At 36.9% G+C, this 12,388-nt stretch overlaps 1 protein-coding gene across 3 annotated transcripts in view; it reads left to right on the top strand.

Moving 5' to 3' along the window:
- Nucleotides 1-10,489, top strand: part of vav1 (vav guanine nucleotide exchange factor 1) — a 33,369-nt gene extending 22,880 nt beyond the window's left edge. For 2 of the 3 annotated variants that reach the window (XM_015033948.1, XM_015033947.1), the window contains exons 12-29: nucleotides 462-557; nucleotides 640-708; nucleotides 792-878; nucleotides 966-1,051; nucleotides 1,139-1,274; nucleotides 1,741-1,850; nucleotides 2,351-2,452; nucleotides 2,535-2,629; nucleotides 2,717-2,742; nucleotides 2,835-2,871; nucleotides 3,863-3,999; nucleotides 5,547-5,612; nucleotides 5,803-5,834; nucleotides 7,565-7,675; nucleotides 8,557-8,644; nucleotides 8,767-8,896; nucleotides 10,050-10,198; nucleotides 10,289-10,489. In XM_015033948.1, coding sequence (XP_014889434.1) covers nucleotides 462-557; nucleotides 640-708; nucleotides 792-878; nucleotides 966-1,051; nucleotides 1,139-1,274; nucleotides 1,741-1,850; nucleotides 2,351-2,452; nucleotides 2,535-2,629; nucleotides 2,717-2,742; nucleotides 2,835-2,871; nucleotides 3,863-3,999; nucleotides 5,547-5,612; nucleotides 5,803-5,834; nucleotides 7,565-7,675; nucleotides 8,557-8,644; nucleotides 8,767-8,896; nucleotides 10,050-10,198; nucleotides 10,289-10,342 — 1,611 coding nt within the window. In that variant the 3' untranslated portion in view covers nucleotides 10,343-10,489. Of the gene's footprint in view, nucleotides 1-461; nucleotides 558-639; nucleotides 709-791; nucleotides 879-965; nucleotides 1,052-1,138; nucleotides 1,275-1,740; nucleotides 1,851-2,350; nucleotides 2,453-2,534; nucleotides 2,630-2,716; nucleotides 2,743-2,834; nucleotides 2,872-3,862; nucleotides 4,000-5,546; nucleotides 5,613-5,802; nucleotides 5,835-7,564; nucleotides 7,676-8,556; nucleotides 8,645-8,766; nucleotides 8,897-9,319; nucleotides 9,463-10,049; nucleotides 10,199-10,288 lie in introns of those variants that run through there. The other variant, XM_015033949.1, reaches the window with a different exon arrangement.
- The last annotated feature ends 1,899 nt before the right edge of the window (nucleotides 10,490-12,388 follow it).

Genomic DNA, 12,388 nt, shown 5'->3' with positions numbered 1-12,388 from the left:
AAGAATCACTGAAATGCCTTTTTAAGTATTTTTAAGAGATCCAGACATAGTGAGGGTCATGTTTACCAAAATAAAAAAATAAAAAAAAAACTGAAAATAAAGATAAAAATATTTTAAAGGAAAATATAATAATACACAGAAGCACATAAAGAGATATGTGGCATACTTTTGAATTGGCAGAATATGTATCATATGATACAGATCAAACATGAACGCCACAATGAAATCTAAAACCATGAAGACATGACTGGATAACCACAGGAAACTAAACAAAAATGTCAAAGGACTAAAAATGGGACTTAAATGATAAAAAAAACCTTCAAAATGTTCACAGATACACACAAAGTAAACATGATATATGGAGCTAAATGACCATGTGAAACAGCTTCATAGCCCATCAGACCATTTTAATATCCATATTTAGCATCTACATTATGTTAACTTCTTGTTTTCTTTCTCAGGAATGTTCAAAGAGAGCAAACAGTGGCCGTTTTTCCCTCAGAGATTTACTCATGGTTCCTATGCAGAGAGTTCTTAAATATCACCTGCTGCTACAGGTCTGTGTGGACACTAATGATAAGAATGTCCCTTTGTTTCCTGGCTGGTTTCATGCAGTGTGATGTTGTTTGATTGTGTTAGGAATTGCTGAAACACACCACTGATGCCGTAGACAAGGACAATCTGCGCGCAGGTCTCGATGCAATGAGAGTAAGTGTGTTGTGTTACCATCTTTTAATCAATAACTAGAACTGTTTGACTTTCCACTCAGTCATTTCTGTGTGTATTATCAGGACTTGGCTCAATGTGTGAATGAAGTGAAACGAGATAACGAGGTCATCAAACAAATCACCAGCTTTCAGATGTCCATAGAGAACCTGGTGAGGTCATATTTATTTTTTGTGTGCGTTTGTTTGTTTTCTCTTTGAGTCTTCTGTGGGTGACGTTGATCATTTTCTCCTCCTCAGACTCAGTCTTTGGCTCTTTTTGGTCGCCCAAAGATTGATGGAGAGCTGAAGATCTGCAGCTCAGAGAAAAAGTCCAAGCAGGACAGGTTTGTTTTACCACCATCATCATCATCATGATTATCATCATGTCTGTAGTGTTGCGCTGTGTTTGACACTGTTTTACTTTGAATCAGGTACGCTTTCCTTTTTGACAAAGCTGTGGTCATTTGTAAAAAGAAGAGTGGAGAAACATTTGAGCTCAAGGACATCATTGAACTGCATCACTTCCAGATCCGAGACGAAACCACAGGAGAAAAGGACAACAAGAAGGTGAGGTCCATTTTGCTACAGTAACATTTGTATGATCTATTACTTTGCAAAAATATTCACACCTATTGACACATGGCACATTATAACCACAAATCAATTTTAATAGGATATTATTTGATAAATCAACATAACTGTCAAGAGGATTATAAATGGTGTAAAATGTATTTTATTTTATTTTTTTTACAAAGAAAATAAATAAATGAACTGAATACCTTTAACTAAACTGTGAAACCAATGGCCTCACAGTTTACCTAGTTAGTAAATTTGTTTCTCCTTTGTGAAATTTAATCTCAGAACAATTGCACTCTTTCTGTTGGAGAACATTAGAGCTGAAGCACACATGTGCCACTTTGTGTTGATCTATTCCATGTGATCCCAAGAAAACAATGTTTGGGGTTTTGAAAAATGTGAAAAGCAATTATTTGTGCTGTCTAAGCAGACAATGTGTGTGTTTGTGTGTGAACAGTGGTCCTATATGTTCCTCTTGTTGGATTGCTTCGGGAGGTGTGGTTACGACTTCTACTTCAAAACCAGAGAACTGAAGAAAAAGTGGCTGGAACAGTTTGAGATGGCTATGTGAGTTACCGCAAAATGGAAAAACACAAATACGGAAGCAAACTACAACAGAAAAAAACAACAACGAAGAACAGCAGTGGCTTGTCTTTTCACAGCTGAATGGTCAGGTGTTTCCCCAAGGAATTGTTAAAAAAAAAATTCATGAGACTTCATCACATGGCTCACATTGAAGCTGCTGCATGTCTGAAGTTAGAAGACATGATCTGCGAGTGTGGAGGGGTTTAAAAATTGATCAGAAAAAAAATTGATCTGAAAACAATCTATATCCACACAATATGAACTTAACTCACACATACAAATTTTACTTGAATTGCCTGATACTTTGCAGTAGTGAACCCCACAGGAAATGCGTGGAAATCTCTCATTTTGTTTATTCTCATTTGCATTCCATCTACCAAAGCAGATACATTCATTATCTTAGCTTTTATTCAACCACAACCAAATAAGAGCAGCTGTGTGGAGCTTTCGTCAAAGCCTTCATATTTTGTATATAACTGCAGGTCAAACATGTGTCCTGAGAACTCCACTGCAAACAACCACGACTTCCAGATGCACTGCTTTGAGGAAACAACCTCCTGCAAAGCCTGTTCAATGCTTTTAAGGTATTTTTTCCTATCTCCCACAACACTTACGATAATAAAAAAAAAAGTTAACTGAGGTGAAATCTGTCCATGCTGTCACCAGAGGGACATTCTTCCAGGGCTACCAGTGCACTCGTTGCAAAATGGCAGCACATAAAGAGTGTTTGGGCAGAGTGCCGGGATGTGGACGAAACTCAGGTCTGTATGAAGATATTCATAGCTGTAAAGTCATTCTGGATTTGTTAAATATTTCTTCTTACATGAACTGTCCTGTTGAATTTACAGATAATTCTGGCAATATTAAGAGACAGGTACAAAATTGTTTTACATGAACATAATCAAATTTCCTCTTTAAATGAAATTTTGTGACTATAAAAATGATCACTTTATTTTGTTCTCTCAGGATAAAAGTCACAGAGCCTCAGGGAGTTCCAACACAGGTGAGGTGAACAATAAACCTAAACTACCAGTTTATAGCTTTTAACCTGTCTGCCGCAGCATGTTAGTTCTGTGGTCATGTTATGCTGTCAGATTCTTACAGGTTTTGTTTATATTTGGTTTTCATGTCACACTTTTCCAAAGTTGTAGACGATCACAAATTAGTTGTAATTAGTCATATTTATTTAGAGTAAAACTATTTTTAAGGCTTTTGGATTGTAGTGAATTACAGCTCACATTATCCACAAGTAGAAAAAACATGGAACAGGAGAGACCGTTTCCTGGAGCGGTTGATCTCTGGGAGCACCTTCAAAGGTCATCAGGAGGTCAGAAAAGAACCCAGATCTAAACCTCTGCAGGCCTCACTTACCCTTTTAGAGGAGGAACATCATACTGGCAGTCAGATGGTGTGACGTTCAAGCTCTGCTCCAGAAAACGCTGAAGGATAATGTCTGGCCATCGTTTACGATTATGCAGCAGATTTAGATCATTTCTTGCCCTTTATAGAGGAAAACATTTACAAACTGATTTTGGGATTTTCCTAGATTGTCTGGTGAAAAAAAAAAGTATTCTCATGATTTAAGACAAATCTGTAAATGTTTATTTTTACATTTCTGGACGTGAAAGTGATTGTGATATAATGTTCTTTCAAACATTAACCTGTTGGTCTCAGGTTGTCATTCACAATGACAGGGGTGTCAAACTCCAGTCCTCAAGGGCCGCTGTCCTGCAGTGTTTAGATGTGCCACAGGTAAAAAACAGTGGAATGAAATGGCTTAATTACCTCCTCCCTGTGTAGATCGGTTCTCCTGAGCCTTGCTAATGACCTAATTATTCTTTTCAGGTGTGGTGCAGCAGAGGCACATCTAAAAGTTGCAGGACAGAGGCCCTTGAGGACTGGAGTTTGACACCTCTGTCACGAGAGGACCCAAATTTGGGTCCTCTCGTGACAGACAGGTTAAATCATCGCCTCTGTTTCTCTTTCATTTCCAGCATGTCCAAAGATGGAAGTGTGTCAGGAGTATTATGGTCTGCCGCCGCCCCCCGTGGGCTTTGGCCAGCCCCTTCAGCTCTTCAGAGGTGACATTATCGAGCTGACCCGCGCCGACGTTGACCTGTCCTGGTGGGAGGTAAGACTGGATGTGCTCAGTATTCAGGGGTCACTCAACTTTTTTGTGCAGTGTTCAGAATTTGTTGGAGTTGCTGCTGTTCCTTATTCTTTTTCATCTCATTTTATGTTTTTTACTTCCTTCCTGAAATCAAGGCTTCAATGCACAGCTGCTGTCTGTGGTCTTTGCATGATGTGAGATTCATTTGAAAGCTGGCTTGAAAACTAAATACATTGCAATGGCATTTCATTTGGCTGCAGAAGCATTTATATGCCCCGGCTCTGTGTTATATTGCTGGTAAATAAAACTCTGCACATAATTTGTTAAAAAGACAAGCTGAAATATTTTCCTTAAAACTGGTTTGTCAGCATAACTTTATAGCATCTCCAGAAGAAAAGCCTTTTTCTGAAAGCTTTCCTACTTCACTTAGTATTAACTAGTCAGCAACCTCGGTGTGATATTCTTCCACAACATTTACCGGAAAGCTAAAGCTGCTTTAAAATGAAGAGTTATTATATACAGAAAATGAAAAGAAGAGAAGAAAAGGAAAGAAAAGAAAAGAAGGGCTTCTACTCAAGATTGGTGATAAACACAAGGAAACACAAAGATTGAAAAACAGTACGAGTGGAGACTTTGATAAAACTTGTAACATGAACATGACTGACAGCTCATTGTAAAAGATGCATTATTTTTAATATAAGGCTACATTTCTACACCAGTTTAGTGTAAAAATGGATGTGTGTTTATGTACTGTGTTGAACTTTTGCCATTTTTCCAAGACCATTGCAGATCAATAAAGACGCCTTGACTTTGGGGCTGTAGTTTATTAGTGTTAACTTTTACTTACTCCTGTGGGATATTTAAAACCATGAACTTTTCCACTACACACAATGTAAAAACAGTTCAGCACTAAATTGAGGAATTTTGGAACCAATCTGCAGAGTTTCTGGACACAAGTGTTTGGTTAAACTCTGACTCTTCTCCTGGTTGGTTAGTTAGTTTTCTGTTTTATCACATCTCTTTGTCTCCAAGTAACCACTTTTGAGTTTTTCAATATGGTTTGTATGTATGTGTTGATTGGGTAATGAATACTCAACAGAAAATACCATTAAAAAAAATGTATTCAATTATTGTTGAACAACCAACTGACTGTTGTTTTATTCCATCTTTTGTTGTCACAACTCTGTGTAAGCGCTACCAGAGCTGGAATCTGCCGACAGATGACAAACTGCTGCTTGTGTGGTGGGGGGGGGATCAATTTCACTTCAGTTCAAATGGCTAATAAATAAATTCATAAACAGGAAAATTATATTGATAATTTCAATAAGTTTTAATTAGTTTTACACACGTGCAATATAGTTCATGATAATTATGTTTATTTTCCCCATTAATTACTGTAGTTAATTTCAGTTAACATGTTTTCTCAATTTCATTTTTTATGTCAATAGTTAGTTGACTATAAAAACCTTGCTTCAAACCTCATTTGGGTTTTTATGTAGCTAAATGATTTATGTCTGTGTATAGTGTTTCTGTGCTGTAATCTGGTCATGTGACTGTGTGATTCTCAGGGCAGAAATCTGACAGCTGGTCAAGTGGGATGGTTCCCGTGCCAGAAAGTTCAGCCCTACATCTCTGTAAGTACAGCAGGCAGCACAAGCTGACCTAACAAAACACAAGCTTCAGTTTGTTGTGTTTTGAACTAGTTTCCAGTTACCACCATTTGTAGCACAAAAGCAAACATTCACAGTATTAGGAAATGAGGAATTGTTACAGCCATGACCACCGGCTTACATATAACCTCTGTGTGATCTGGTTCTTTTCCAGAGGCCAACCCCAGACCTGTCCGACTTCCTCTGGTGAGTCTGAACAGGAACTGAGCAAAGTGACTGACTCACCAACCACAACTAGTCTCACATCGTATGCAATTCAGTTCTTAGCAGACCTGACTGGGAAACGCCACAATCCTGACACAGAGAAATAAACACTATTGATAGCCATAAAACAGAAGCGCATACTGAGGAAAATATGCTGGTGTTTGTAAAGTTGTACTTGCAAGATACTGTTGTGCAACACTGATGGGGCGATACAGCTCAGCACGGTTTCTGCCGTGCAAAATGTAACTCCAGTGTACAGAGATTGTTGTCTCACTATAAGTAATATGCTGCAACAAATGATCAAGATTGTGATTAAACTTTTGAGAAAAAAAAGATAATATATGTGAAGCAAACGTCACTTTGCAAGAAGCCAGAATCTTCTACTGCTGCCACCTAGCGGTCAGTATTGTTAAAGTACACAAAATGAAATCTCGTCTGGACTACAATTTCCTTGACTTTTTTTTTTTATATATTTATTTTATAAAAAGGATTATATCATCACCTAGCAGAGTCTGTGTATGTACGGAAGAGGATTAGGATCACTGAAAAAAATTAAAGAATTCTGATTTTAATCTGAGATTAAAGTCAGAAGTCTTTTATTTTCAGTGGCCCTAATCATCTTCTGTAGTAGTGTATGTCTGTAAAATCGACATTTATTTTAAACATTTGTCATAAGGGCTAATTAGTCACACCAGTAAAATAAACAGCACAGACAAAATAAATTAAATGAAAAGCTTAATGAAACTGCTAATACAACTTAGATAATAAGTTAAGTATTTCAGTAAATACCAGGCCAATTTTCTGCACTGTTTTAGAATTGTAGTCTACTTGTAGTTTTAGCGATGGCAGAGGAGGAAATGAAGGAAGGCGTTCAGTCACTTCCAAATATTGAATTAACATTAACAGCCACTTCGTTCGGATCAGCTATTCTCTCTCTTTGCGGTGAAAGATGGTTGTTTTCAGGACAGGCAATTTCCGGTAAACTTCTTTATGTGGAACTGGCACATTACATGCATCACGGGTAAACATTGGCGATTGATCAACATTTAAAACTTAAACACAGGCCACACCTCCAGGAAGGAGGAGTTCAGAGGAGCCCAGGCCCTCTGAACGAAGCAAAGTGAACCAGGGTCTGGTTTTCACCAGGGTGGTGTGATGATAAATCAGGGACAAATCAGTGATTTTGGCCCAAAATGTGATTTTATACTGATGATACTAACTAAAATATAAGTGAATAGTATGTTCTTTTGTTTTATCCGCATCCGATAACTGCAATTTGCCTGCCAAAGACATATGCTGCAAATGTGCAAAGGTTAGACAGAATTTAAGGAAGCCCACAGAGATGGAGGCACATTACTTCAACCTCACATTTCTCCACAGACCTCCTGTGGCTTTAGAATTGATTTAAAGACTCATCTAATAACTGATACTTTACAGAGGAGAAATGGGGCGGTATGTTTACTCTGCCAAGCTCCAGAACTTCTCCCTTAAACAATTATGAAGAGTTTTTGACCCTTAACACATTTTACTATTTAACTTAGATTTTGTTTTGCTGTAACTAAATTTAATTTGTTTTTTTGGTTCTTCTGATATTTTCTTGGTTGAACTATTATTATTATTATTATTATTATTATTCAGAGCACTTATCTTTCAGAACTGTACTTTGGTTTTGTTTCTCAGCTTATGTTTTTGTCATCTCACATTGATTAAAGGTTTGCTGGAAACATGGACCGCATTGCTGCCAAGAATCTGTTAATATCACGTTCTGATGGAACATTCCTTGTGAGGCAAAAGGATGGAGGAGAGTTTGCAATCAGCATCAAGTAAGAAGCCTTTAGCTGTTATGTTTCTCTATCAGGGAACACAGCTCTGTTCAGATGAGACCAAGTATGATGGTTTTCACCTGCAAAACACTATATGAGCAGTAAAACTAAGACTTTATATCAACCTAAGCTTTTCAGGCTCAGGATCACTTAACCCATTTAACAAATTTGTGGGCAGGGCTGAGAGCTGTGAGCGAGGCGGCCTACAAACATAACTGACAGGAAGAATGGGCCAAAATTCTAGCTAACTATTGTGATTAGCTTATGAAAAGGGATACCCAAAATGTTTCACCGAAGTCATACAATTCTTTTTAAGGTCATTCTGGCAGCCAGACAAGAAACAAAAAATCCCTCCAGCATGTTCTGGTTTTCATTGAGGGTCTCATTCCAGTTGAGACCCTGAATCAGGAAGAGGTCAGAGGTCATTCTGGTCTGTAACTGAAACAGGTCCACTGACTCCTTCTGATCTAGAGACATGCAGTAATATTTTTATGTTAATGGAAGGAAAATTGTGATTTTTGTCCTGCTTTAAGTGTTATTCTAGATTATCTTCAAGTGATTGTTGTAGCTTCATCTTGCTAATTGTGGCTAAAAACAAAGTAAACTACATGTGCAAACTGTTTCATGTCACTTCTTCTCAATCGAATACACCTTTAAAAAACTAAGGATTTCTTCTTGTTCTGACTGGAAATCACTGACATACAAAGGCAGCTCTTGTTTGCAGAAGTGGATTCAGAGTGAATTACAATGGACTTTCTGTTTGTTGCTGGTAATCTGTCAGTAATTTAACCAAAGAACTGTCTCATATTTTTCTTTGTTTTATTTGTGAAAATGACGGTCTGTTTAAAATGAAGCTAATAATCCATCTGGGTGCTCTCAAGGTTCAACATGGACATCAGACACATCAAGATCACCTCCTGTGAGGGCCTCTACCGCATCAACGACAAGAAGGCATTCAGAGGTTTAATCGTAAGTTTGAAGTAGAAGAGCCATTCTTATCTCAGGGATTTCTTATTGACAAAGTTTCCCTTTTTTGTTACCAATCTATGTTTTCTCATCAGGTCTTTTCTTTTTTTTTCTATCTTCATCAGGAAATGATTGAGTTCTACCAGAAGAATTCTCTGAAGGAGTACTTTAAGGATGTGGACACAACACTGCGTATCCCTTTTAAACAGCCAGAGCAAAGCAACTCCTCTAACAACACACCACACACAACCTCAGGTACAGAAGCCTTCCTGTGAGAACCTTAAAGTATCAGTCAGGCTAGCTGAGGGACTATTTATGGTTGCTCTGTTATGCTAATTAGATGAGGAATTAAGTGACAATGGGCATTTTAGTCCATTTCCAGTATTTATTAAAGGCGCATTTATACATTATATGGAGCCTGTACACACAAAGCTGTATGTTTCATGCATATGTTTCTATTTCTGTTAGCATTGCTAAATGAAAACTCCAGATTTTGCTTGTATGAAAATTAGAAATGACCTGAGACTAATAAAAAATACAGAATACCAGCAATTATGCTTAATAAAATCCTTAATTAGGCTGTGTTTACTCTACCACCAACTTTCCCTTAATGGACACAGCACTTCATGGACAGCCGTGTTCTTTAGCAGCAGCATTTTGTGTTTTTCGTGCTTGCAGAGGGTGTCAGCGACGGTGAAGGACAAGACACAATAATGTTGGAGACAAAAACGACAAAACTCAGGCAGAATGTTAAGGTTGCCCATCTGGCAAGCTGATTCCAGTGACTACAAGAAAGGAAAATAAAAAATATATAAATAGGAGGTCGTATCTGTGTTTTTGTCAATGGAATATGTTTTCTTCATGATTTAATGTGAAATATAATTTTTAGCAGCTGAAACCTTTGTGGTTTTTGTCAGGTTAGCAGGATTAAATCTGACATAAAACCGCAAATATTTATGCATTTGTTGTGCATTTTGAAAATGGATGTTTTACAGCTTGTATATTTATTTTTTCAACATTTTATTATTATTTATTATTATTTCAAGTGGATTCAGATTTTATTTTACTTAGATCTTAGTTGTTTTTTTTCATGGTTTATGTAGCCCATTAATGTCTGTATTAGAAAAACTGTTTGTATTGGCCTTATGTAATATCTTAATTTCCTTAATTAAAACAATCATACTAAAAAGTTAATCTATACATGAGTTTCCCATTTTCAATTGAATTGGTAAAATAAATGAAGATTCTGACGATATTCAACTCATTTTGACGTCTTTCTGTTCTGGCTAATAATGTCCTGGCTGCAGCTTCAAGTAGAGCATAAAAGACATGAGACTCTCACACAGGTGTTTTAAAACTAACGTTATTTTAAGCCTTTTCATGCTGCAATGTGGGCTCTGTCTCACAGGGGGCAGCATAAGGAGCTTTGGCTTGGCGAGGGCCAGATACGACTTCTCAGCCCGGGACCGCACCGAGCTGTCCTTGCGAGAGGGGGACACCATCAAGATCCTCAAGAAGGGACACACAGGCTGGTGGAAGGGAGAAGTCTACGGCCGGGTGAGATTAGCACGACATCATCTACAAATGACAAAACGTTCAAATATTGAGAGACCATCTTGTCTTACTTGTTTATGCTTCTACTTCCAGGTGGGGTTGTTTCCATCCAACTATGTGGAGGAGGATTACTCCGATTACTGCTGAGATGTGTCAACCTGCTCTGAATGTCAAAGGTTTTTTGTGAGCAACTGCATTAAACTAAATGCATGAGTGTGAAGCTGTGTGTGTGAAAGGAAATGTGGTTGTGCTGCTTGGGTGTCCAGTGATGTGAATAAAGTTTTTTATTCAGTTGGTCTCATCCGCCTCATTAATTTATTACAGATTTTGAGCAAACTTTTCTACAGTGTTTTGACAATTTCACTTGAATATTTATAGAGATATAATTTATGTAATAGGAGCTTTAGAAATTTGATCTGAGGTCAATTAAAAGTTTCAAAAATGGGTCTTTACAGTATCTTGTAAAAGTTTTATTTTCTTTGCAGTTCTTCCACATTGTTGCTATTGCATTTAAAAGTTTCAATGTGATCATTACAGTATGTCAGCACAAAGTAAATAATTATAAAGAGACTGGAGTTTGAGCCCACTGCTTTAGTGTCATGCTTTTTGTTTTGTAGTTGACCACAGACTCTTCCACTGATTTGTTTTGTATCTTATAAGGATTGTGGCAAACTTTAAACCAAAGTTTATTTGAAAGCCATATTTGTGGAATGCACATCCAAGACGTTTTCTGACCTCTGATCTGTGCATGTCCTCCAGTTATTGGCCGTCTGTTTCTCTGCCAGTTTAGGCGGGCAGCCAGATCTCAGCAGGTTTGCAAATTTCCATGTTTGGCTAATGGATTGAATAGAGCTTTATGAAATGTAATTGTAATTTGACAAAAAATAAAACCTCATGAGGTTCATTTTAAAATCAGGCTACACTGCTGTCAGAAAAGCCTAACACCAATCTGTTCGAAAGCTGCTGCAAGGTACTTGCATGAAACTAAACTCAGTTCAGCTGCGATGCTTGATAAAGATAAATTAACTCTTCGCATGTCAAAGATGGATGTGATTGCCAGACTATTTGTGGTTTTAAGTCCAGGGCTCAGAATTTGTGACGGAAAGAAAAAAGGTGACAGTCAAATTTTGCAGACAGTTATCGCTGTTCAAAACTTCACATGTGGTCAGTGTGGACTGGGGTGTGAATATATTCAGCTTCATATCTGGAAAACCATAAGATGAAGTAACACATGAACACAGCATATTGACGACTAATTATGGACTGAATGTACTTATAGAAGAAACAAAAAATGTCATTTGCATAATTAAAAAATATATAAAATATTCCAATTAGTTAAACATTTAAAGTGAAATTTACACTAATCACAAATATATCAGAGATTACAGCAAGCATCTATACTACACAAAAAAAGGAAAGAAACATTTTAAATATTTCAAATTCTCAAAAAAAAAGCTTTTCTATGAGCAAAGCAATACTAGACAAGATGTGAAGTTTTCACCTGATGAAGGTTACCATCACTCACAAACTAAGTCACAGCTCTTAATGTATAGCACAGATAAAATGAAACTCATCATGATCAGACTTGATGAACCAGAGATGGTGTAGCAGATGGTCAAATGAAGGATTGAGGCTTTACTGATGAACAGTGAGGTTTATTGGAAATAAACCATAAGTTTCACTGTAAGACCTGTATGTACAAACACACAAAAAAAGATAGTGTAATCTACAAAAACACACTCTTACAACCACATTTGAACCAAAAATGTACATTCTTCACTACTAAAATTTAAAATAAAATCTTATTCAAAAACTATACCAGTATCCAGATACAATAAACAAACACATTCACAATTTCAACCAATCAATAATATAAATATTCTTACTTACAAAATAAACATACTTTGTACCTCTATCAAAGGGACCGCTAATAACATATATTTTAACAAAGTTGTTTCAACTTGCATTCCTTTTTTTCTGTCGTTAAGCTACCGTTCTATAATGTAAACAGCAGAAGAAAATAAAGGCATCAAATCAAAAACCGGAAGTCAACCATATATCATACAAAATAAAATAAAATAAAGGTAATGAGTGCTAAAAAGGGGATACAACAAATAAGGAGCTTAATTTGGGGTTATTTACAGATGGTCTCCTTCTTTCTCCATGGCTCCACTGGTGTCACAGTTTTCTTTT

The sequence above is a fragment of the Poecilia latipinna genome, unplaced genomic scaffold (assembly GCF_001443285.1).
Source record: "Poecilia latipinna isolate Pla-1442-1.1 unplaced genomic scaffold, P_latipinna-1.0 Scaffold283, whole genome shotgun sequence".
Taxonomy (NCBI): Eukaryota; Metazoa; Chordata; class Actinopteri; order Cyprinodontiformes; family Poeciliidae; genus Poecilia; species Poecilia latipinna.
The sequence above is the reverse complement of the archived record's forward strand: the minus strand, read 5'-3'. Positions and strand labels throughout refer to the sequence as shown.